The sequence below is a fragment of the Hippocampus zosterae genome, chromosome 19 (assembly GCF_025434085.1).
Source record: "Hippocampus zosterae strain Florida chromosome 19, ASM2543408v3, whole genome shotgun sequence".
NCBI classification, from domain to species: Eukaryota; Metazoa; Chordata; class Actinopteri; order Syngnathiformes; family Syngnathidae; genus Hippocampus; species Hippocampus zosterae.
The window spans coordinates 4,555,913-4,580,760 of record NC_067469.1 but is presented as its reverse complement, the minus strand read 5'-3'; the positions used below and the strand labels follow the sequence as shown (position 1 = coordinate 4,580,760).

The 24,848-nt window shown below is 44.4% G+C and overlaps 3 protein-coding genes across 24 annotated transcripts in view; 1 reads left to right on the top strand and 2 right to left on the bottom strand.

The window, feature by feature from the left end:
• The window catches only part of otofa (otoferlin a), a 33,507-nt gene extending 22,961 nt beyond the window's left edge, over positions 1 to 10,546 (top strand). For 2 of the 18 annotated variants that reach the window (XM_052052918.1, XM_052052914.1), the window contains exons 20-49: positions 125 to 215; positions 354 to 470; positions 687 to 839; positions 945 to 1,137; positions 1,203 to 1,327; positions 1,400 to 1,534; positions 1,957 to 2,118; positions 2,343 to 2,414; positions 2,725 to 2,844; positions 2,912 to 3,073; positions 3,138 to 3,300; positions 3,628 to 3,797; positions 4,172 to 4,201; positions 4,295 to 4,429; positions 4,508 to 4,583; positions 4,808 to 4,953; positions 5,117 to 5,251; positions 5,321 to 5,458; positions 5,534 to 5,661; positions 5,766 to 5,936; positions 6,312 to 6,472; positions 6,544 to 6,686; positions 6,748 to 6,836; positions 7,688 to 7,786; positions 7,956 to 8,054; positions 8,857 to 9,098; positions 9,170 to 9,348; positions 9,479 to 9,579; positions 9,781 to 9,965; positions 10,197 to 10,345. In XM_052052918.1, the coding sequence (XP_051908878.1) occupies positions 125 to 215; positions 354 to 470; positions 687 to 839; positions 945 to 1,137; positions 1,203 to 1,327; positions 1,400 to 1,534; positions 1,957 to 2,118; positions 2,343 to 2,414; positions 2,725 to 2,844; positions 2,912 to 3,073; positions 3,138 to 3,300; positions 3,628 to 3,797; positions 4,172 to 4,201; positions 4,295 to 4,429; positions 4,508 to 4,583; positions 4,808 to 4,953; positions 5,117 to 5,251; positions 5,321 to 5,458; positions 5,534 to 5,661; positions 5,766 to 5,936; positions 6,312 to 6,472; positions 6,544 to 6,686; positions 6,748 to 6,836; positions 7,688 to 7,786; positions 7,956 to 8,054; positions 8,857 to 9,098; positions 9,170 to 9,348; positions 9,479 to 9,579; positions 9,781 to 9,961 (3,916 nt within the window). In that variant the 3' untranslated portion in view covers positions 9,962 to 9,965; positions 10,197 to 10,345. Of the gene's footprint in view, positions 1 to 124; positions 216 to 353; positions 471 to 686; positions 840 to 944; positions 1,138 to 1,202; positions 1,328 to 1,399; positions 1,535 to 1,956; positions 2,119 to 2,342; positions 2,415 to 2,724; positions 2,845 to 2,911; positions 3,074 to 3,137; positions 3,301 to 3,627; positions 3,798 to 4,171; positions 4,202 to 4,294; positions 4,430 to 4,507; positions 4,584 to 4,807; positions 4,954 to 5,116; positions 5,252 to 5,320; positions 5,459 to 5,533; positions 5,662 to 5,765; positions 5,937 to 6,311; positions 6,473 to 6,543; positions 6,687 to 6,747; positions 6,837 to 7,687; positions 7,787 to 7,955; positions 8,055 to 8,856; positions 9,099 to 9,169; positions 9,349 to 9,478; positions 9,580 to 9,780; positions 9,966 to 10,196 lie in introns of all 18 variants that reach the window. The other 16 variants (XM_052052920.1, XM_052052916.1, XM_052052917.1 and 13 more) reach the window with 16 other exon arrangements.
• The window catches only part of LOC127592295 (uncharacterized), a 63,081-nt gene extending 52,296 nt beyond the window's left edge, over positions 1 to 10,785 (bottom strand). Inside the window, exon 1 of the mRNA XM_052052937.1 lies at positions 10,781 to 10,785. The gene's annotated coding sequence lies outside the window, so the exon portion shown is untranslated. The remainder of the gene's footprint in view (positions 1 to 10,780) is intronic.
• Positions 10,786 to 15,853: 5,068 nt separating this feature from the next.
• On the bottom strand, positions 15,854 to 20,786 carry LOC127591873 (dynein regulatory complex protein 1-like). 5 transcript variants are annotated; one of them, XM_052052114.1, is made up of 15 exons: positions 20,545 to 20,786; positions 20,346 to 20,394; positions 19,878 to 20,005; positions 19,620 to 19,803; positions 19,392 to 19,529; positions 18,841 to 18,927; positions 18,634 to 18,756; positions 17,802 to 17,923; positions 17,586 to 17,720; positions 17,168 to 17,492; positions 16,781 to 16,867; positions 16,613 to 16,690; positions 16,424 to 16,563; positions 16,192 to 16,344; positions 15,854 to 16,122 (listed from the first exon to the last, which is right to left on the bottom strand). In XM_052052114.1, the coding sequence occupies exons 1-15, from the start codon at positions 20,616 to 20,618 to the stop codon at positions 16,020 to 16,022; spliced, it is 1,926 nt and encodes a 641-aa protein (XP_051908074.1). In that variant the 5' UTR covers positions 20,619 to 20,786; the 3' UTR covers positions 15,854 to 16,019. The 5 variants fall into 5 exon arrangements, with proteins under 5 accessions (XP_051908074.1, XP_051908072.1, XP_051908073.1 ...); XM_052052112.1 differs by having other exon boundaries at positions 15,854 to 16,344; XM_052052113.1 differs by having other exon boundaries at positions 15,854 to 16,344; positions 16,424 to 16,548.
• Between the last annotated feature and the right edge of the window lie 4,062 nt (positions 20,787 to 24,848).

Sequence of the window (24,848 nt, the reverse complement as noted above, 5' to 3'; positions counted from 1 at the left end):
GCATCGATGTGAAGTTTAATCTTTTGTGAGGGTGTTGAGAGTACTTTTGGCGCCTCTTGGAGATAAACGCCGAGTCATGGTCTTAAACAATTATTGTACACTTTGTTGTGCTTTTTTTCACCAGTCGCTTTGTGACTTTGGCAAACAAGGACTTAAACCAGTCGGGTAGAACCAAACTGGATCGGGAAAGACTCAAGTCTTGCATGAGAGAAATGGTAACGATGTTGCAAAGTTGTCACATTTCTGACGTCTGAGCATGCACACAAAATCACTTTTTGGGGAAAAAAAATGGGATGCTTCGATGGAACAACGGTCTCCATTAAGCTGTGGTTTTTGCTCACTTTGCTCCGCAGGACAACATGAGCCAGCAGGCCAAACAGATGAGGACGCAAGTGAAGAAAAACACCGTCAAAGACAAATTAAAGCTGGTGCAAAACTTCCTGCTGAGGCTTCGCTTCCTCGCTGATGAGGTAAGCATGTGAAGGCCGACCAGAAACCAGTGAGCTCATTTGCCGCGAATCTGCAAAGCGTACTCACCAGGGGCAACTGTCAAACGAATACATTTAGTGAAAATTCCGCTTTGGCAATGGGAAATAACAAAGTAAACACTTTCCTGCAAATTATTTGTAACGTCACCTGGGAAATCCTCCAGCCCACAAAAAAGTCATGATTTGCTTCTCGTCCAGCCACAACACAGCATCCCGGATGTTTTCGTGTGGATGATGAGCAACCATAAACGTATCGCGTACGCCCGCATCCCATCCAAAGACATCCTCTACTCGTTGGTGGATGAGGAGACGGGAAAAGACTGCGGGAAAGTTAAAGCTGTCTTTCTGAAGGTATCTCGTCGCCGGCACACGCATGCTTTGCGAGTGAGCCTGCCAGAAGACAAATCGTTCATTTGCTTTTTACCGGTGGTGGGGGGGACTCTGTTTTCACCACAGCTGCCTGGTAAAAAGGGTTTCGGCCCAGCCGGTTGGACTGTTCAGGCTAAGCTGGAGTTGTACCTGTGGCTCGGTCTCAATAAGCAAAGGAAAGAATTCACGAGTGGTCTGCCCAACGGTTTTGAAGAAGTCAAAGCTGCTAAAACGGCTCCTTCGCTTCACTCTGTGCCCCCTGTCAGCCTCGTGTATAACAGTAAGTGCGCACTCGGATTTCCAATCGGCCGCTTTTTGAGCTGACGCCTTTGTTGCGTCCAACAGTGAAACAGGTCTTCCAACTGAGAGCGCACATGTACCAAGCGCGAAGCCTGTTCGCCGCCGACAGCAGCGGCCTCTCCGACCCTTTCGCCAGAGTCTTCTTCTCCACACATAGTCAGGTCACCGAGGTAAAACCTTTGCGGGTGTCGTAAATTGTGAACTTCTGTGTCACGGGGGAATCTCAACAGCATGTCCTGCAGGTTCTGAGCGAAACCCTGTGTCCCACTTGGGACCAGCTGCTGGTTTTCGACAACGTGGAACTCTTTGGGGAAGCCGGCGAGCTCAGAGACGACCCGCCGATCATTGTGGTGGAAATTTACGACCAAGACACAGTGGTAGGACTGACGCTCGGTTACATCAGAGAGGAAGCAACATTTGACTCTTTGTGCTCATGAAAGTCTTTTGCCTCTCCGTTCTGACCTCACTTCCCCCCTCCTGTCCATGCTCAAATAAGAGTGTGAAATCATCACCCTAATTTGAATCGGGGTCTGATGTAGCGTGAACTGCTGCAGAAGCACCTTGCCTTGCAGCAAAAAAAACCCTGTTTTCGTATTCAGTATATTAATATTTCTCATTGATCTATGCCAGTAGTTTGGCAATTTTGGGAATATTCAAAGTCTGACATTCTAACCCAACATCGTCATCAAAGGGGGGGGGGGGGGTCTCAGCGGAAACTGCGCCCTCCCGCATCCTCCTCATCCTAACTCCCTTGGCTTATCCCTTGTGTCTGTCTCCCACTGCCCATCGCCACGAGCAGGGCAAGGCGGAGTTCATCGGTCGCACCTTCGCCAAGCCCGCCATCAAGATGTGCGAGGAGCACTACGGCCCCCCGAGGTTCCCCCCGCAGCTGGAGTACTTTCAGATTTACAGAGGCAACTGCACCGCTGGAGAACTGCTGGCTGCCTTCGAGCTCCTCCAGGTAAATCGCAACCAGAGATCAGTTTTGGGGCACCGGAACCTCCACGGATGGGTTTCCATTTTCTATCTTCCATTTCTCCCCCATACGAATTTCCGAATCGGACTCCCCCGGTGTTGTTTTCAAAGCTCACTTTTTCCATTTAAAATGAACTGCTGGGTGTCCCGTCGCCCTTTACCCCCTCCCCACCCCCCCACTCTCTTGTAAACCACCCGTTCTTCCTCCAGATCCCATTTGACGGCGAGGAGCTTAGACGAGCTCTGATCACTGTCCATAACTTTGCTGTTCCTCAGATCAAGGTGCTCTTCTCATTTCATCCCTTTCGCCGCACTTTGGTTACTGTCAGCCAGACACTTAAGAGATTCACCTCGCAGACGGTCAAGTACTCGATGCCACTTATTAGAAGATTATTCGATTAGCTAATATTAATCTGCGAATGTTAAAATAAAAAACTAAACTCAATGCATGTGCTTGGTCTATGACGAGCTTCTGCACTGTATCACTCAAAATCGACACGACCACCAAAATTCTTGAGGGTCAAAAAATCTGTGATGTCACACACGCGGGAATCAAAGACTATTGAACCGACTTTAAATGAACCCCCGTTAGATTGGTCAAGGAGGGGCGACCGATCTTCCGCCGCTGGAAGGACCGACCGACTTCGAGCGAGGCCCAATTATCCCAGTTCCATTGGGTATCCGACCAGTCCTGAGTCGCTACCGCATCGAGGTGAGATTTATCGAACATCTTGGATTTTATAACAACATATCAAGAATATTGCTTTCATCCGCTCCAGGTCTTGTTTTGGGGCTTAAGGGACCTAAAGAGGGTCAACCTGGCCCAGGTGGATCGACCTCGCGTGGACATCGAGTGCGCTGGGAGAGGCGTTCAGTCCGTCCTCATTCCAAACTACAAGAAGAACCCAAATTTCAGCACCTTGGTCAAATGGTTTGAGGTGGTGAGTATCGCTTCTCCAAAGATTGAAATATAAATTGGCATTGATTCATCTTTGTCTACATTAGGACCTCCCTGAAAATGAGCTCTTGCACCCTCCGCTCAACATCAGGGTGGTGGACTGCAGAGCGTTCGGTCGCTATGCTCTCGTTGGTTCGCACGCGGTCACGAGTCTCCGGCGTTTCCTCTACTGCGCTCCCGACAAGGCGTCCAGTCACTGGGGCAGCGCAGGTACTAAAGATCACATGCACGATGCAAGTTGTAGATACATTTGGAAGAAAAATATTATGGAAGCTAAAACAGATCCCTGGGGAACCTCTTCTGAAATTGTAAAAAATAAAACCATCCTTCACTAACTTTTATTTCATTCCTTGCTATGGGCTGTTGGGGCTTCTCAATGTTTAATTATTTGACCTTTGCTTTTCTTTTCTCCTTTTTTTCCCCCCCCTCTGTCACGGATCATCAACTGTCCTCTTCTGTCCTCCTGCCACCCATGCGGTGTCTTTATCCACTTTTTCGTGGGGGTCGGTGGGGGGTGGCCTGGCTCCATCGGAACAGCTAAATTAATGAATGGCTACATGGTCCTGACCAATGGCGGCTCCCGGCATGGTTTTTCACCCAGCGCTTCCTCGCGCGCTCTCTCCCGCTCCGCAGGCGAAATCATCGTCCACGTGGACTCCGTGGAACCCGCCATCCGGAAAATGGACACGCTTGTCAAGTTAGATGCTGTAAGACCAAGCTCTGCATTGTAAGTGGTGCCATGACTTTACAAATGCTCCAAAATACACATTTTTACAGTGCCAAGCAGAAGCTCCGTTTTTTTTCTTTGTTTTTGCTTTGTGTTGCGAGCCAATGTGACTTTAAGAGTGGTTCACGTGATAAATTGCCGCGAAAGTGGCGTATGGGTGCATTTGTGTTTGATGCTTGCATTTTCTCTTCTCACTGCATGTATTTTGCTGCATTTATTTTTTTCTAACCACGCACTCTTAACATCGGTTTAAAATCATTTGAATTTGATCTTGTAAATCATGGTACCACCATAAATGCTGGTCATTCCCTTGCACGCATTATTAATAATCCCTGCGGGTTTTCCCCTTGGTAGACATCTGATGCTGTCGTAAAAGTTGACATGGTAAGTGCTCGCGAGCTATGAAATAACATTCTTGCTGTGTTTATATGGCGCAAAAAAAGATGAGTGACTTGCATTTTTAATTGGGTTGTGCAGCTTGAAGAAGAAAGTGACAAAGAGAGAAAGAAGAAAAAGAAAAAGAAGGGCGCAGCGGATGAAGAGGATGAGACGGACGAGAGCGTGCTGGATTGGTGGTCCAAATATTTTGCGTCCATTGAGACAATGAAAGAGGTTTGTGCAAGATTGCGTGTTCCAATTTTGTCCTGACACATGCATAAATAAGGATTTTAAAAAAAAACGTCCCTTTAGACTCTCAGAGCTCAGGAAGCAGCTCAGGCCGAAGTAGAGGAGCGAGAAGACCTGGAAATTGCAGCTGAAGCGGCAGGTATGGATCTGAGTTTTGGTGATGGAAAATGGAATTGCGCCAATTGAACCAAAACGGATTGTGTTAAAGCATATACAGTCTTCTGTGTCATTTCATTCCGTGCCATACTCACAAGTATTCCAGTAGCAATCTTGTATACCGCTTGGAGTTTCATCATTTGTCATGCAATTGACATTCAAAGAAACGCCATGTCCACTTCCACCTCCACTCAACCCTCTGCTCAGATATCAAATGTGATGACCCTGTTCGGAAAGGCTCCAGGATGAGGGAGAGAAACAAGGAGAAGAGGAGTGCCAAGGACAAGAAAAAGTGTCACGCTGTGGACGCAGCTGAGAAACGAACGATTAAATCCAAAGTGGATGAGTTGATGGTATGTTACTGTGGTGTTTCGACATGGAACTTAAAACGGAGCCTTGCGGAACTCCCTTTATTTATTCAGCATTTAGTAACATTCATTTTGCAAATTTTACATATAAACAGCAAACACTTTATAATACAAGCGAGACATACATTGTCTTGTTGGACGCGTACAGGTGTACAACAAGGAACTCGAGACCGAATACGGTGACTTTGAAGACTGGCTGCATACTTTCAACCTGTATAGAGGGAAAGCCGGGGATGACGATGAACACGCTCTGGATGATGACCGCATCGTGGGACGGTTTAAGGTGTTTTGAAGAAGTTCAGAATCAAAGCCAGTCCATTTCGTAACCCCGATGTTTCCGTTCCCTATTCAGGGTTCCTTGTGCATGTACAAGCTGCCATTGTCTGAGGAGATCACGAGAGACGTGGGATTCGATCCAAACATGGGCATGTTCCAGAGCATTCCTCATAACGACCCCGTCAACGTGCTCGTCCGGGTATATGTGGTCAGGGTACGTTTGCGTGCTACTTAGAATTGAAATGGAGGTCAATTTGAGTCATTTGATCCGAGCTGTCCTCGTCTTCAGGCCACGGATCTTCATCCCGCGGACATCAACGGGAAGGCAGACCCGTACGTCGTGGTCAAGCTGGGAAAATCGGAGGTGAAGGACAAAGAGAACTACATCTCCAAGCAGCTCAATCCTGTGTTTGGCAAGTGAGTCACTCCAGATTTGGATTCCTAACTGTCAGACACTTTTCCACATGTCTGCCCCGCCCCGTATTCAATCAACGTGTCATTTTCCCACCTTCACCTCGCAGGTCCTTTGATATCGAAGCCACATTCCCCACGGAGTCCATGCTCACGGTTTCCATATATGACTGGGATCTTGTCGGCACCGACGATCTGATCGGAGAGACCAAGATCGACTTGGAGAATCGCTTCTACAGCAAATACAGAGCCACCTGTGGCATCTCGTCTGCCTACTCTCTGTAAGCGCTCGATTGAGAAATGCCAGTTAAAACAGGGTTTGCCGGTATTTTCGTATTAATAAACACACGTATCTGTACTTCTGCCTAAGTACGTAGTGTGAGTACCAGACATTAGTTACGTCTTAGTAGAAGTACCATATTTTTGGCACTAGAAGGCGCACCTTTTTCCGAGGCGGTCAGGAACGCCTAACGTCTGGAGCGTAGCTCCATCTTGTGGATGCATTGTAGATTGCGTTTTATAATCCAGTGCGTTCAATATATGAAGAAAATTACAAAATAGACCGAAAATGGGCCTCATAATCTAGTGTGCCTTTAGTGTGGAAAATACACTAAGTGGAACTGATACAACCGTTTACGTGTTTTGGCCTACAATAGCCATGGGTACAATATTTGGCGGGATCCTTTGAAGCCGAGCCAGATCCTCGCAAGGCTGTGTAAAGAAGGCAAGATCGACGCCCCTCAGTATGGCCCGGGAGGGAAAGTCAAGGTGGCCAACCGCACCTTCGTGGGACCAACCGAGATCGAGGATGAAAATGGTCTGACACCATGGCATAACGAACCATCGTGCCAAGGATTTCTAACACGTTGGCTGCGTTCCACCCGAAAGGTCTGAAGAAGCAGACGGAGGAGCATTTAGCACTGATGGTGCTGAACCACTGGGAGGAGATCCCGCGAGTGGGTTGCCGACTCGTTCCGGAACACGTTGAGACCAGACCCCTGCTGAACCCTGATAAACCGGGCATCGAACAGGTAGGAAATCGAATCGATAAAAGACCACGCTCAATTTGACCGACGCCACCATGTGATCAAGGGTCGTATCGAGATGTGGGTGGACATGTTTCCCATGGACACACCGGCTCCCGGACCCGCAATTGAGATAGCGCCACGGAAGCCTAAAAGGTAAGCCTGCTGTGTTTTGGAATATCGCACATGTGATGCCTGGATTAAACCCTTTGAGAACCTCTTAGGATCCATCCAGAAGAAGTGGCGGGGCGGAGGGGTGGAGAAAATCCCGGCTTACCCGCCGAAGTTACTGTCCCCGTGGATAAGCGATGGTTGATAAATGGAATGGATTAAATAAATACATCCACAAAATTCATTTAAAATACTTTGAAACCAATTCCACTCTTTAAGTGTTGGTCAAATTCATTCTTGGAGACCAAATTCAGAATATTAAAATCATAATAGGCGGCCCGGTAGTCCAGTGGTTAGCACGTCGGCTTCACAGTGCAGAGGTACCGGGTTCGATTCCAGCTCCGGCCTCCCTGTATGGAGTTTGCATGTTCTCCCCGGGCCTGCGTGGGTTTTCTCCGGGTGCTCCGGTTTCCTCCCACATTCCAAAAACATGCATGGCAGGCTGATTGAACACTCTAAATTGTCCCTAGGTGTGAGTGTGAGCGTGGATGGTTGTTCGTCTCTGTGTGCCCTGCGATTGGCTGGCAACCGATTCAGGGTGCCCCCCGCCTACTGCCCGGAGACAGCTGGGATAGGCTCCAGCACCACCCGTGACCCTAAGTGAGGATCAAGCGGTTGGGAAGATAAATAAAATCATAATATTTGTGTGGGGGGGGGGGGGTGTTTCATTGTTTGTTTGTTTTTTAACATAGGGACTAACGTTCATGTTCTCATAATCCAATGCGCCTTTTAGTGTGGAAAATACGGTATTTTTTTCTGCTATTAATTAAAAAATATATATGTCAGTTTCTATATTGTACATGTGTGCATATGTTGCTTCCTCCTCCCTTTACCAGATATGAGCTCAGGGTGATTATTTGGAATACAGATGAAGTAATACTGGAGGACGATGATTACTTCACTGGGGAAAAGTCCAGTGACATATTTGTCAGGGGGTACGTAGAGCGGGATGCAGCTTGAGCAAGTGGCGCCCGCCCCGGCCGCATCCCGAGCTGTGTGTGGTGTGGACCGTTTTGTTTGCAGTTAACTACTTTTCGTTTTGTTTCCATTTGTCACGTGTGTGTCCGTCTTTGGTGTTTGTGGCGTGTCTCTGCTTGTGTGCAGCTTTGAGCTCCGTGTTATTATTTGGAACACTGATGACGTAATTCTAGAGGACGATGCTTTCCTGACAGGGGAGAAGATGTCTGACATCTATGTCAGGGGGTAAAAAAAAAAAAAAACACAAGATACCATCGCATGGCTTGTATGACTTCATCCCTTTTCCAGGCTATCCTACTTCCTGTTTTATTTTCACATCTGGCACGGGCCTTCCTTGTCTTTACCCTCTCAAATCGGCGACACGCAAGGAATCATAAAAACATTCAGGACCAAACCATTTTGCTACTGTTAACATAGTAAGAACAATTTTTTGCTTTTGTATTTATATCTTTGCATTTCTCAAATCTCTACCACATTCAAATTTTTTTTTCGGCCTTGCGGGCCCTGTCAAATGTCAATTTTAGCATTAGCCGCGGGCTGCAAATGGCCCCCGAGCCGTAATTTGGACACCCCTCCGACATAGTGAGACCGTTCAGTCATATGGTTTGGTCCTTCACAGCAGTGTCTGATCCGAAAAGGGCTTCAACTTCCACGTCCCGCCTTGTTGCATGCGCGCATGCAAAGGAACCGACCGTCGCATGCTTGGACGAATGAGAAGCGGCTCCATTGCCGAACGCAACGTTGGCGAGTGCGGCCTCCTCGTCTCCTACAAAGTCGATACTTTTGGGCTTTTGATGGCGAGAAAGACATCATTATGACCCGGTGATGTTTTTCTTCTACGCCTCATTCTCTTCAGTATCTCTTTTTCAATCCCTGGTAGAAAATAAAAATTTGGTGGGCAAACCTCGGTTTCTGTGCCTGAAGTCCTCGAGGTCACAGTTTTTTTTTAGGTGCATGTTTGCCGAAAGCACAGTCAACTGGAGCTGACTTGCGGTCACCCCCCCCCCGTCTTCGCCGACCGACACAGGTGGCTGAAGGGGCAGCAGGAAGACAGGCAGGACACCGACGTCCACTACCACTCCCTGACCGGCGAGGGAAACTTCAACTGGCGCTTCGTCTTCCCCTTTGACTACCTCATGGCCGAGGAGAAGATTGTCATCTCCAAGAAAGAATCCATGTTCTCCTGGGACGAGACGGAGTACAAGATTCCGGCTCGCCTCACGCTGCAGGTGTGGGACGCCGACCACTTCTCTGCCGACGACTTCCTGGGTAGGTAAATGAATTGGAACGAATTTGCGAGTTTGAATCCATTCCGCGCGATGCGTTTACCGCTTTTCCAGGTGCCATTGAGCTGGACCTGAATCGCTTCCCTCGCGGGGCCAAGACCTCCAAGCAGTGCTCCATCGACTTGATCCGAAACGAACAAGATCTTCCCTCCGTTTCCATCTTCAAGCAAAAGAGGGTCAAGGGTTGGTGGCCATTTGTGGCCCGAGATGAAAATGACGAGATGGAGCTGACGGTGAGTCAGATGGCGAAATATGCTTTGAATCCCAAATACGGTCCGACCGAACAAATGGAAGTTTCGAGTTCTTGTCGCATTTTTTGTTGTGAATGAGAGTGAGAATGCCAACGATGCTGTCACCCGACAGGGCAAAGTGGAGGCCGAACTCCATCTGGTGACTGCTGAAGAGGCAGAGAAAATCCCAGTGGGGCTCGGCCGCAACGAGCCCGATCCGCTGGAGAAACCAAAGTAAGACGAGACGCGCGCGCTTGCGTGTCTGATTAAACTCTTGAACGTTTGCTGGAGTTCGTCTCTCAGTGAGGAAAGCTGTGCAACACGCAGGAGTCGGACCGCTTTCCTCACTGATGCTTTCTCTTTCGTTCTTCTTCTTCTCTGCCATCACCTCCTGTGTTTGCGTACTCGCTATCACCCCTCCCCCCGCCAAAAAAGTCGCCCGGATACAAGCTTCATGTGGTTCCTGGGTCCCCTCAAGTCCATTCGCTACTTCTTGTGGCACAACTACCGCTGGCTGATCCTCAAGGCACTGGGCCTCATCCTCCTGCTCCTCATGCTGGGCCTCTTCCTCTACTCCATCCCCGGCTACCTGGTCAAGAAGATGCTGGGTGTCTGAGCCGGTAGTCTTCATCCTACAACCCCCGTTACTTGCTCATCTTTGGGTTCTGTGCTTTGCTCGGTCCCCCCTTCTGTCCTTCTCTTTTGTTCCTCGCGTCTTTCAGTTGTCCTTTTCAAGTCTTTTGCACATCCTCGTGTGTCTCTTTCCGCCGCACCTTTGTCTTTTTCAGGACAATTTAGAGCTTGAGATGAGTCAAGAATTTATTTATTTTTCTTCTGTCTCCCCATTCAAGTCGGCCAGACACAACCTTCCTGTGGTTCCTGAGCCCGCTGAAAGCCATCCGCTATCTGGTGTGCAACCGCTACAAGTGGCTCATCATCAAGATCATCCTGGCCTTGCTCCTGCTCGTCATGCTGGGACTTTTCCTGTACAGTATGCCGGGCTACCTCGTCAAGAAGCTGCTCGGCGCCTGAGCGGGATCGGCGCGGGCAGCGCGGGGTTGCGGAAGGCTGAGTGAAGGCAGCGGCTCGGGATTTACACCGCTCTTTCCGTCAGCCTCGACCACAGGAAGGGAGCAAATTTGCATTCGTGTTCATTGGTCTCTCTCTCGCTCTCCGAGTCAAGAGAGAGCGAGAGAGAGAATGAACTTAAAATTGACCAAAAAAACAGCTGGGTGGCCTATTGTCTTTTTCATGGTTTTTGGCGGATTATGTCTCCTTGATGCATATCACCACTTTACTGCACAGATCGCCAAGGCATTTGGCAAGAGTTGTGGGGCAGCACGGTGGTCATACATTCACAGATCGTGAATGGGATGGAGAAATGAATAAAAAAGCACTAGTCGAGCTCAGCCGACTCGTGCTTTTTTATTATGATGAAGTGTCCACTGACTGAAAATTAGAGATACTAAAGCTTGTGAATAGGTTTCTGGTATGTATTGGTCATGTACAATGTTCCCTCCAAGTTGCGCCACTCCGCACTCGTCGCACACTCTCGGCGCACAATAAAACCTATCCGGTGCAGAAAACCGCACTGCAAATGAATTTGTGACGCATTTTTTTTTTCTGTATCATTTTGCTGTGTAATTCAGTGAGTGGCAGGTGTTCATACAATTGCGCAATGCGGCATTGTGCATGTGCTATGCTCATCCATGCTCCACAACGATAACCATGCGGCGGAGTTAAGTGACACTAATGCTAAGCCCATAGCATGGCGTAACGAGCGGGCAGTGAATGTGATACATCGACTCCACAAACCAAAATAAAAATGAACTTAGGTTCTTTTGAGTTGGAAGGGCTGTTGGAGTATGTGCAAATGGAACAAGCTGTGAAACTGGAACTGAGCTTTTTCTTTTTCGAGTCCGCTCCACAAAACATGTAGCAAAGCTAAAGTTGGAAGCGAATTTTCCCCAAAAACGACTGAGTATAGTAAGGCGTTTTTTAGCCCGAAAAAAACGACATAGTATAGTAAGGCGTTTTTAGCCCGAAAAAAACGACATATTATATATAGAAAGGCGTTTTTGGCCCGAAAAAAACGACATAGTATAGTAAGGCATTTTTGGCCAGAAAAAAACGACTTATTATAGTAAGGCGTTTTTAGCCCGAAAAAAAACGACAGTATAGTAAGGCGTTTTTGGCCCGAAAAAAACGACATAGTATAGTAAGGCGTTTTTGGCCCGAAAAAAACGACATAGTATAGTAAGGCGTTTTGGGCCCGAAAAAAAAGACCTATTATAGTAAGCCGTTTTTGGCCCGAAATAAAACGACATAGTATAGTAAGGCGTTTTTAGCCAGAAAAAAACCACATAGTATAGTAAGGCGTTTTTGGCCCGAAAAAAAAGACCTATTATAGTAAGCCGTTTTTGGCCCGAAATAAAACGACATAGTATAGTAAGGCGTTTTTAGCCCGAAAAAAACGACATAGTATAGTAAGGCATTTTTAGCCCGAAAAAAACGGCATATTATAGTAAGGCGTTTTTGGCCCGAAAAAAACGACATAGAAAACGCCTTACATACATGGTCGCTTTTTCGAGTTAAAAACGCCTTACTATACATGGTCGTTTTTTTCGTTTAAAAACCCCTTACTATACATGGTCGCTTTTTCGAGTTAAAAACGCCTTACTGTACATGGTCGTTTTTTTCGTCAAAAAACAGCTTACTATACATGGTCGTTTTTTTCGGCTAAAATCTCCTTACTATACATGGTCGTTTTTTTTCGGCTAAAAATGCCTTACTATAGATTGTCACTTTTTCGAGTTAAAAACGGCTTACTATACATGGTCGTTTTTTTCGTCAAAAAACGGCTTACTATACATGGTCGTTTTTTTCGGTTAAAAACCCCTTACTATACATGGTCGCTTTTTCGAGTTAAAAATGCCTTACTATACATGGTCGTTTTTTTCGGTTAAAAACGCCTTACTATATATGGTCGCTTTTTCGAGTTAAAAACGCCTTACTATACATGGTCGTTTTTTTCGTCAAAAAACGCCTTATTATGCATGGTCGGTTTTTTCGTCAAAAAACAGCTTACTATACATGGTCGTTTTTTTCGGCTAAAATCTCCTTACTATACATGGTCGTTTTTTTCGGCTAAAAATGCCTTACTATAGATTGTCACTTTTTCGAGTTAAAAACGCCTTACTATATATGGTCGTTTTTTTCGTCAAAAAACGGCTTACTATACATGGTAGTTTTTTTCGGTTAAAAACGCCTTACTATACATGGTCGTTTTTTTCGTCAAAAAACAGCTTACTATAGATGGTCGTTTTTTTCGGCTAAAATCTCCTTACTATACATGGTCGTTTTTTTCGGCTAAAAATGCCTTACTATAGATTGTCACTTTTTCGAGTTAAAAACGCCTTACTATACATGGTCGTTTTTTTCGTCAAAAAACGGCTTACTATACATGGTCGCTTTTTCTAGTTAAAAACGCCTTACTATACATGGTCGTTTTTTTCGGTTAAAAACGCCTCACCATACATGGTCGTTTTTTTCGTCAAAAAACGGCTTACTATACATGGTCGTTTTTTTTCGGTTAAAAACGCCTTACTATACATGGTCGCTTTTTCAAGTTAAAAACGCCTTACTATACATGGTCGTTTTTTTTGTCAAAAAACGGCTTACTATACATGGTCGCTTTTTCGAGTTAAAAACGCCTTACTGTACATGGTCGTTTTTTTCGTCAAAAAACAGCTTACTCTTCATGGTCGTTTTTTTTTCACTTAAAAACGGCTTACTATACATGGTCGCTTTTTCGACTTAAAAACGCCTTACTATACATGGTCATTTTTTTCGGCTGAAATCTCCTTACTATACATGGTGTTTTTTTCGGCTAAAAATGCCTTACTATACATGGTCGCTTTTTCGAGTTAAAAACGCCTTACTATACATGGTCGTTTTTTTCGGTTAAAAACGGCTTACTATACATGGTCGTTTTTTTCGTCAAAAAACGGCTTACTATACATGGTCGTTTTTTTCCGCTAAAAATGCCTTACTATACATGGTCGTTTTTTTCGTCAAAAAACGGCTTACTGTACATAGTAGTTTTTTTTCGGTTAAAAACGCCTTACTATACATGGTCGCTTTTTCGTGTTAACGCCTTACTATACATGGTCGTTTTTTTCGTCAAAAAACGGCTTATTATACATGGTCATTTTTTTCGGCTAAAATCTCCTTACTATACATGGTCGGTTTTTTCGGCTAAAAATGCCTTACTATAGATTGTCACTTTTTCGAGTTAAAAACGCCTTACTATACATGGTCGTTTTTTTCGGTTAAAAACGGCTTACTATACATGGTCGTTTTTTTCGGTTAAAAACGCCTTACTATACATGGTCGTTTTTTTCGGCTAAAAATGCCTTACTATAGATTGTCACTTTTTCGAGTTAAAAACGCCTTACTATACATGGTCGTTTTTTTCGGTTAAAAACGCCTTACTATACATGGTCGTTTTTTTCGTCAAAAAACAGCTTACTATAGATGGTCGTTTTTTTCGGCTAAAATCTCCTTACTATACATGGTCGTTTTTTTCGGCTAAAAATGCCTTACTATAGATTGTCACTTTTTCGAGTTAAAAACGCCTTACTATACATGGTCGTTTTTTTCGTCAAAAAACGGCTTACTATACATGGTCGCTTTTTCTAGTTAAAAACGCCTTACTATACATGGTCGTTTTTTTCGGTTAAAAACGCCTCACCATACATGGTCGTTTTTTTCGTCAAAAAACGGCTTACTATACATGGTCGTTTTTTTTCGGTTAAAAACGCCTTACTATACATGGTCGCTTTTTCAAGTTAAAAACGCCTTACTATACATGGTCGTTTTTTTTGTCAAAAAACGGCTTACTATACATGGTCGCTTTTTCGAGTTAAAAACGCCTTACAGTACATGGTCGTTTTTTTCGTCAAAAAACAGCTTACTCTTCATGGTCGTTTTTTTTTTCACTTAAAAACGGCTTACTATATACATGGTCGCTTTTTCGACTTAAAAACGCCTTACTATACATGGTCATTTTTTTCGGCTGAAATCTCCTTACTATACATGGTGTTTTTTTCGGCTAAAAATGCCTTACTATACATGGTCGCTTTTTCGAGTTAAAACCGCCTTACTATACATGGTCGTTTTTTTCGGTTAAAAACGGCTTACTATACATGGTCGTTTTTTTCGTCAAAAAACGGCTTACTATACATGGTCGTTTTTTTCCGCTAAAATCTCCTTACTATACATGGTCGTTTCTTTCGGCTAAAAATGCCTTACTATACATGGTCGTTTTTTTCGTCAAAAAACGGCTTACTGTACATAGTAGTTTTTTTCGGTTAAAAACGCCTTACTATACATGCTCGCTTTTTCGTGTTAACGCCTTACTATACATGGTCGTTTTTTTCGTCAAAAAACGGCTTATTATACATGGTCATTTTTTTCGGCTAAAATCTCCTTACTATACATGGTCGCTTTTTTGAGTTAAAAACGCCTTGCTATACATGGTCGCTTTTTTCGTCAAAAAACGCCTTACTATACATCGTCGTTTTTTTTTCGTCAAAAAACGGCTTATTATACATGGTCGCTTTTTCGAGTTAAAAACGCCTTACTATACATGGTCATTTTTTTCGTCAAGAAACGGCTTACTATACATGGTCGTTTTTATTCCGGCCAAAAACACCTTACAATACATGGTCATTTTTTTGGAGACTAAAAACAGCATTGTCGGGGGGGGTTTTCGGACAAAAAAAAAAACCTTACGATACATGGTTGGGTTTTATGGCCAAAAACGCCTTACTGTAAATGTCAAATATGTCTAGAGTGCAGGACAGGTTACAGTCACTGGTAGTGTAGTGGTATAAATGCTGGCGTTCAGTGCAGGTATCCCCGGTTCAAACCCAGCTCAATGACATGTGAAAATGCAACACTTTTTTTTCTGGAAACCCTTGCAAGTGCATGTCAAATACGCCTATAGTGCAGGACAAGACACAGTCACTGGTAGTGTAGAGGTATACATACCTGCATTTGGTCCAGACAACCCTGGTTCAAACCCTGCATCAGTAATGTGTGAAAATACAACACTTTCTCCTGGAAAGCCTCTAAAGTGCATGTCAAATACGCCTATAGTGCAGGACAAGTCACAGTCGCTGGTAGTGTAGAGGATTGTATGCCGGTGTTTGGTCCAGGCAACTCTGGTTCAAATCCCGGTCAGTTATGTGTGAAAATGCAACACAAAAAGTTGCTTTTTCCTGGAAACCCTCCGAGGCGTTTTTAGCCCCAAAAAAACATGTACAAGATAAAATAAGATATCCTTTATTTGTCCCACACTGGGGAAATTTACAGCCTCCAGCAGCAAGAATGTAGGTAGAAAGAAGAAAGAAGGAAAAAAAAAACAACCATGTATAGTAAGGCGTTTTTTTTTTTTCCCAAATAACCAAAATAATAACCGTACATTCGTTTTTAGAGCTACTATATGTGGTCGTTTTTTTCGGCCAAAAACGCCTTACTATGCATGGTCTTTTTTTTGTCAAAAAACGCCTTACTGTACATGGTCTTTTTTTTTTTGGCCTAAAAATTTCAACGCAATTTCGGAATTCAGGATAAAAAGACAGATGTTCGTAAAAACAAACGTCCAAAACTCATGAGTCAACAGATTGTTGCAGGAGCCTGCAAAGTTCTGCGTTCTGCTGTTCCAGGCGCTCAATTTCAGGGATGCGATCCAATATCTTGGTGAGAACCGCCCTGGAGGACAAAGGGAAGGAGTCGACTTGATGCGTCTTGCGCATGCGTGTTCGCTTCCCACTTGCGTACATGTGCTTCTTCAGGACGAGCTCCGCCGACTCCCACACTTTGAGTTGATCCTCAGGGATGACGTTGGCCAAACTCTCCCAATAAGCTTCGTCTGCCAAGGAATCCCACATGTCTGCGCTCCAGTAGCCAGGCTGCCCAGTGGCATGGCTCCTCCTTTCGAGAGAAGCAAAATCTCAACTGTAACTCAGAAAACTCCCAACCACCGGTACTTTTTGAGGTTATTCTTGCCAACCTGAAGCGAGGGTGATGTTTCAAGAACTCCTTCAAAGCAGGCAGGATGTGGTTGGGATGACACGGCGAGCTGGTGGCACCTTCCTGTGTTTTGTCGCTGGATTCATCTGAACCAGGAGAACCAACCTGAAAGAGGAGAAACTTTGATTGAAAAGGTGTATTCCAGTGAATGTTGAGAGCCGCTCCTCACCTCAGCTTGCTCCCTCTGCTGGTACTTGAGCATAAAATCAGCCAACTTGGGTAAATCCTCCTCTTCAATCCCCAAAATCTAGTGGAGGCACGAAAATACACTCCACAACTGCAGAAGCCAACAAAAACAGTCAATGTCAAAGGGGGGAAAAATAAACCTTGAACACACTTGGAGAAGAGTCTCGAGCTTTACGACATTCTGTTCCTTCTTGTCCAAGGTTGCCAACAGTTGGAGTCGGTCCTCCGTCAGGAAGCCCTGAGAGAGAAAAAAAGATCCAACATATTTACAAAGAAAGACGGTACAAAGGCAGCTGTTAGAAACACACCTCTTCATTAAATGAGCCGCAGAGTTGAAAGCGTTTGACAAAAGGCGCAGTTTATAGTGAGGAAATTACAATCGTTAAAATTTGCTTTTTAGTCAAGCTGACTGAAAGACATAGGAAAGAAATCGGAAAAATGTTACGAATTTCTAACTGAAAGCAGGATAAAACCGTTTCAGCAATTGAGGCCGATATTGACAGAATTGGATCGTGATCAACTTTAGTCTGGGCCTCACCAACTCATCACACAGCAACTCCATGAGTTCCTTGATGCTATCCAAGGGCAGCGCCTCCTCCGCCGGTGCCGCAGCAGCTCCGTCCGTCCCAGCAGAGCTTTCCGGCAGCGACGCGGACTGTTCCGTGCTGGCTTGTTTCCAAAGGTGGTCTGGATCGAATAGTCCCAAGGACGAAGCCGCTCGAGGTCTCGCCCAGGGCAGATTGAGGTGCTGCTTGTAAATCGTGCGGTCGATGAGTAAAGCCTTCTCGGCTTGTTGCCTCACCTCCTTGTCAAGCATCTGCCATGTTTCCTCAAATTGCTTGGCATCAGAGACAGCAAAGTGCCTGGTGGAAGTAAAAAAAATTGTAAAAAAAATAATTGCCGATTACATTGTATTATTTTTCAAAATCACTGAGCCGTCATCTCCGACATCTCACTTGATTCTCTGCTGCATGCACTGGTATTGCTCGATGCCACGTTTGTAGTCGCCGGACAAACGGCTGCTCTGCTCCTCCGATTGTTTCTTGCCACTCGAGTAGGTGCGCCGCAAGTTCTTCAGCTCGGTCTGCAGACTGCAACGCGAAACGTACAATCATCCCGTGTCGGAATATTCCCTGGACGCCACAAGTCGAGACGTGCGCTTTTCGATTCACCTGAGTATTCTGCTCTTCATGTGGGCTAAGTTGTACATCTCTCTGTCATCCTTGTCTTTGATGTAGTTGATATTACCGAGCACATCGTCGGCCATTGCCTGCTGATGTTCCCTCTCCAGGGCCTAAAAAAAAAAAATGCACTCGTTCAACACTTGACTATTTCTTGAGATGAAACGCTAACCTTGTAATAAGGCTGAACAATTTCAGAAAAGAATCCAGTGGCAATTTTTATTTATTTAGCAATTTAAGCAGAGGCCCTGTTCTAATTCATTTAGAGAAGCAAGCAATCAATGTTGACATCAACACGACAACAAAATGATTTGCAGCACACTTGTGGCGTTAACATGTAGGTAGTACCGTATAAGACGCAATCTACAATTCATCCACCAGATGGAGCTACGCTCCTTCCATTCGACTCGAGAGGCGTTCATGACCGCCTCCGAAAAACGTAAATTAACGATTACTTCAATGAAACTATGAAAATTGAAAATGCAGCAAAACATAAAATCAAGCGAGGAAAGAAATCACAAAATAAATTCTATAGCACCCCCTACAGAATTTATTTTGGCATTTCCTTGAGCGTAGATCCAACAAAACGATCAGATGTCAGTAAAATGTCAGAGACGGTACATACACTGTGAATCTGTCAAAAATGACGCCAAGCAATCTGTGGTCTTTACGAAACGTGATATGGAAACATGTGGACTGTATTTTTTCACCCTTGCAGGGACAGCGGTCACAACGGTGGACAGCTTAGCATGTTTTCAGGTTACAAGGTGCATGAAAAGGTTAAACACTGAATTTATCAACCTCGACTAAGTTGTCGTCACACCTGAAGCTGAGCGAAGTGCTCAGCCCTGGCCGCATCATACTTATATTCTGGATCCATCATCAGGTTGTACATTTTAGCTTCGTACTTCTCCACAGTCCTTTTCCTCTCTGCCAGCCGCTCTTGCTGCAAGCACACCGGTCGGTCACATACGCGTGTGGCTGACGCATTACAAATGGATGGGGGGGGAGGGGGGTGTTGTCTCCTAACCTGCTGGTCCCAGAGCTCCTGAACGCACTGCTCCCATTCCGTCTGGTCTTTTGTGAGCAGGATGTCATACTCCTGCTGGTACACGCTCTGGAAAAAAAGGGGGACCATTAGTGACACATAGAGCAGCTTGTGAGAAGTGAACCTAAGGCGGGAATGCTTTTAGCTTTCACATTGATGTGTCGTGCGCCAACCTCGCTTGAATAGTTTGGGGGATTATCATGACAGTTAGTGAGTTCATTTTGACTTAGTTTTTTTTTTTTTTTTTAAGCTTATATTTAGAGCATGTTGGTTAGTTGGTGGTTTATTTATTTTTTTTCCAAAATGGTGTGAAATAAATACACTTCAAATATTTCATCATAAAGAGTCCTGCTAAAATAATCCAGTCAATCTTTATCAATGGCATGTAACAAAAATAAACAATGAATCAGTGGAAAACCGAGGCTGAAGACGGTGCCAAATGTGGCTCAGGAGTGTGTGCGGGTTCTGTGCCTGTCCGAGATCTCGCAACTGTCCCGAATGTTTCTCCTGCGTGGACGTTAACGTGACCGTACCTCAATCTGGTCCAGCTCCTCCCTGTAGGCCTGTGTCAGAAGACTGACGAGATCTTCAGAGCGTTGCATCATCTGATCAATCTCGTTGGCCTGCCTCCTCAAGTCCTTCACAAAGCAATCGTCTCCACTCTTCAACTCCTGCGTGGGGGTTGGGGGTTGGGGAAACCCACAATGGCATCACTGTCATCGATGGACGTCTGGCATGAGGACACGAGTGCTTTTTATTACCTGCTGGAGGTCGTTGATGACTTTCCTCTTGTCTTCGATAAGTTCCGCACACAAGAGCTGCTGCCACTTGAGCGTTTCCTGCAGCTCGTAAGGGATGACTGTCTGTTCGGCCAACGACCATCTGGCGGTGATCTCCTCAAACTTCTCCTGGCAGGACTTGACTTCTTTCTCCAGGCGCTCTAAACTGAGTCGGGAAAGACGCACAGAGGAAGTTCGCAATGCGTATTAACGGTACTTAATGGGAAGATCAAAACTTACCGTAGCTTGCGAGCGCCCTCCAACTCTTCCCTTCGCAGGGATTCTTTGGCGTCGGCGGCTGCTTGGATGTCAATCACCAGTGCCAATAAATCGCTCTCCAGCTTGGAAATTCGAGCAGGGCAGCAGGACTGAAAATAAGCTGCGTTGAATAAATGCCATTCTGAACTTCCAGTTCATGCAAATCTTACTGGCGATAATTTAAAATTCTATCTTGTTTGAATTTACTGTGCAATGTATAAATTGCGTACTGCAATGTTTACTACTACTATTTCTAATAATAATAATCAACTATAATACTCAGCCATTCATAATAATGCTCAGAATAAAAATTCCAAACTATGGGGGGAAAAACTCCAATACTACTGTTGTGGAGGGGGTTTCCTGCAATTTTTTTGTTTGCACACAAAACAGCAAATGGATAAATGTGGCCTTTTTTTCTTTCTTTCTTGAGGAGGCGGCGTCACCAACCTTTTCCAGTTCCTTTTCCGCTTGCGGCGGCCTCTCCTGGGTGGACACTCTCCATGTACACAGTGACATAAGGCAATTTCATTCTACGTTTACTTGTTGGCAGATAACTACACACTTGGCTTTGCAAAAACAAATTCTAATTCACAATTACATATACAGAGAATAATGATAAAGATAATGAAAAAAAGCACTCATTTACCCGTTTCCGGCATCGTCAATTCCGGGCAAAGTCAATTTTCCACACATCTTCTCGGCGACCTTCACCGTTTCCATAATGACGTTAAGTTAATTGTAAATTTTCCGCCGTATGACGAAGTGTGAAGGCGCGAAGATTCCAGCAGAGTGTTGCAGTGCTGCGTTTTGCGACTCGTTGCTACGGCGACCGAGTGCTGCATTTAGGGACACTCGGAAAAACAACTAACCGATGAAAAATTACAATACAATACAATACATGCCGATTTATATAGCGCTTTCACAACAGCGGCAGCTGTAACAAAGCGCTTTACAAAACAGTTAACAAAGTAAAATAATAAACACAACACTTAACATAAAACACAGACAGTCGTTCAGTCCTAACCACTTTTCCGACACACGCTTTGTTGTTTGAAGCAGAATTGGAAGAGACTGCAGGTTAAGGGCGATGTTTTTTGTTTTTTAAACAAATTATACATACATAATGAATTACATACAAAAAATAGACAGAAATAAATGGATTGACTAATGACAAAATATACTGTAAATGCAGAAATAGTTACAGGTTAAAGCTTATAACACAAAATGTAATATACATTTAAAGAATAGCATAATATTACTGATACGGTAACAATTAGTACATTTTCAAGCAAAAGCAGCATAAAATATTCCCGCATTTGATGAAACATACAATTTAGTATAAAAACTTAACTGTACTAATATTTCACCGTCGTTCAAACTGAATTTAACACCAAATACTGTCCTGCCATTTGATGACACTGGGACATCGAACTGTACATAAAAGATACCTTTTGAACTCGTATGAAACTTAATTATGAATGAATTTGGTAATCTTTGTGAGGGTACCCGGTTCAAATCATGGATGGATGTTGTATGGATATTTGTATTTTAAGCCCCCAGGATGAGGTTTAAAATACAAATAATACAAAATGCTACAAATCATGTTTGTCTTTGTTTTGTTTATTGACTAACACGGGTACAGTACATGCACATAACACAAGCCAAACTACTGGACAATTCCTCTTCACCGTTTGTAAATGGAGCTACTCCCCAAGCCTTTCCTTTGGAGCCAGATCTGTAATGACTACAGTTGTCTGCAGATGGCGCTGAAAGCCATGAAAAAAAAACACATAGCAGTGCCCCCTGATCAAAAACAGAAGCTCACTGTCTTGTCAAGATGATGGCACACAAATCTCACAAAGGGGTCAGATGCTCCTGCCCTGAGAGCGGACTTGCGCTAAGAACCCCCCTCGTCAGCCGCTGCTTTCACCTCAAGTGGCCCACCCCCAGGTAGCAAAGGTTTCTGACATATGATCCAACAACTGCGATGTCGGCAACAGCTGACTTGTCCAAAGACCTCTGTGTTAAGGGAGGGACGATGGAGGAGCATAACTGCTTATTTTCTTACCGGCTGGAACGCTTGGTCCTCTTTTTTGTTTTGTTTTTTTGCATGGAGCTGCTGCAAAGATTACAAACTCAATGACTGCCATTAGAAGAATGAATACTAGAATGAATAGTAATACGATAATCTTGGGATTGACAGACTTTGACCCCCCGTCCGTTTGCAGGTGTATAATACACCTCATTCACTCTGGGGGTGTATATGCGAGGTGCATGCGTAATACGCACGTGTGTTTGTGTGCATGCGTGCGTGCCAAATCCAAGATCATGGGGCATACGTTTACGTCTTAGTCAACAAAGAGTCATATTCATCGCCGAGGCGTTGAGAGGTACGCGGCCTAAAGGTCACTTAAAGCCAGTTAACTGACAGCTTGGAATTCTGCTGGCGGGAGCGCCGGGGCGCAGTCACAACCCCTAGCATTTAAAACAGGGGGTTGCAAACTTCTAATATTTCTGCGTATTGCATCAAGGATGCGTTTCAAGTCGCCCCCAAAATATGTCCGTTTTCTACGAGGTCATTGCGAGAAGAGGCTCCCTCCTGCGGAACGTTCTAAAACAACGGCGGAAGGCCCTGACCTTGTCCAATGTACAGCGATGACAAAAATCAATGACAAACCAAGCAGCAATGACAAAAATCCTATTTCATAAGAGACAAGGACAAATACACAAGTGGAATTCACAAAAGGAGCGAATGTAAGTAGCCATTTCAATGCTCCAAGTAAGATTAAAAATATCTATAATTTCCCAAGGTATTATTCATTGTTTGCCTGAATGCGAACTTGAGCACATTTTCTTGGAAGTGAGCGACAGAAGCAGAATAAGCGCCATGTGAGCGGTTGTTGAGAGTCACATTGCAATATCGTACTCAATAGCCCCAATTTTTTAAAGAAATCTAATCTGTTTGTGAGTGGATTTAGGTGGTCAAATTATGATGTGATGAATTAGGTGATTACCTCTGGATTTTTTTTTTTAATTGCAAAATGGTAATAACTCAAAAAAGTCAATCAGCCGCCTCGACTTGCAGTCTTCATTGCGATGTCATTTCAAATATGTTTTGGATTATCGACACTTAAGTTTTTGAATGCGTCACAATGTTGATTAATTTCATTACCAGAGTGTATAATCGTTTCTAGAAAGAAGAAAAAAAAAATATTTCATTCATTCTGCTTTTCCATTTCATTATTTTGGGCATTGAACCCTTTTGGGGGCAGCGGTTAGAAGAGTGGAAAGCTATTCACGTGTTCTCTTTTGTCACAGTTGTGCATCAACCACCGCAATGGACCCTTATATGTGCTACCATCCACTGCAATTATTTTTTTTTCACGTCTAAAGACGAATAAAAACCCTTGAGGGGAAAAAATCATGGAGGTTATTATTTGTACACGAAAGGTTGAATTGGTTCAAATGATTCTACTGTTCGATATGAAATCATATGCTTGCCTCAATTCTTTATTTCATGAATATTTTATGAGTTAGTTAACCTAACCCATCTTTAAAAAAAAAAATGTTTTAAAGCTACCTGAGGGTCACATGTGGGCCTCAGGTAGCTTTTTTTTCTGAGTTTAAAAAAGATAAAAACATCCATACAAAAAAGATCCATGGTTCTGACTACTGATATTAATGACATAGTTGCACATGTTGCTGCACAAGCAATATTTGTGTGAATTTGCGTGCGCCCGCCTTCTCCCGTGACTTTTGGCCTCTGAGGTAAAACAGCAGAATTGACTTAAGCCGCCACCGTTGAGCCGCACAGCCCACGGCATTTTGGCACTGCAGGGTGACCGCGAAAGGGCTCGTAAGACTCAACGTTGCGCGTAATGCTCTTAGCAGCAAGCTGATGGGCCCCGGTGGCTTGCGCTCCCTAAGACCAAGAAGCCAAGCAAAGTGTTTCAACAGGTATGAGTGCGGCGGCGATTATTGGGTCGAGTATCTTTATCCTGCTGTTAGATTAGCCGCTAATGATGGAGGGGGGAAAAGCCCACCCCCAATGTGAGAAATTGGAACAAGGGCCGGCGCTGTGTGCAAGGCGAGCGGCTTGCGGCTCGGACTCATTAGGTCTGAAGCGCCGTGCTCCTTCAAAATTAAAAATCGTAAAAAGAAAACATTAAAAGCGTCTGTCCGCCAAACGTCTTATTTACTGCCATTTTGATTAATGTGCCTCAAAGCAAAACCTAATAAATGTTCATCACGCACTTAGTAGGAGCTCTAAAGAAATACCAGGAAATGAAACAAACATGAAGCACCTCCTCCCCCCAAAAAAGAACGAACATTAAAAGGTTGATGCATCAACAAAAGGCTGATTCTTGGAGCAAGATTCAGAGTGCTCTCATGACAGGCGTCATGCGTGTTTGTATTTAGCCAACATGGCCGGTGATGTGCACCCTCTTCATGTGGCAGATACAGTACACGTCACCGCTAATGGACATGGAGTACTTTTTTTTTTTTTGTATTTGGCTCTCTCCCAGGCTTGCATTAAAGACATAAAAAGCCATTTCTCGATGCGTAACTGGAGCGCGGACTCACATGGGAGAAGGCGCGCACACGCAAATTCACACAACAACAAGGATGTTTGTGCAGCAGCATGTGCAACTATGTCATTAATATCAGTAGTCAGAACCATGGATCTCCCCCCCCCCCCTTTTTATTTTGATTTTCAATTACACCATGCAGGAGAGCAAAGTTGAGCTCGTGCATGTGCCTGAATTTTGTCTGGGACACTCACTGGGAAGGTAATCAAAATATCACTCGGTTAATTATTTTCGATCACATTTCATCAGGAATCATACATTGACTATGTCCAGAAATTTAAAGCATCTCTATTTTGTTTCTGGAGACAATGTTGAGGCCCACCCAAAACATAAATGTTAAAAACACAGTCCATCGACACTG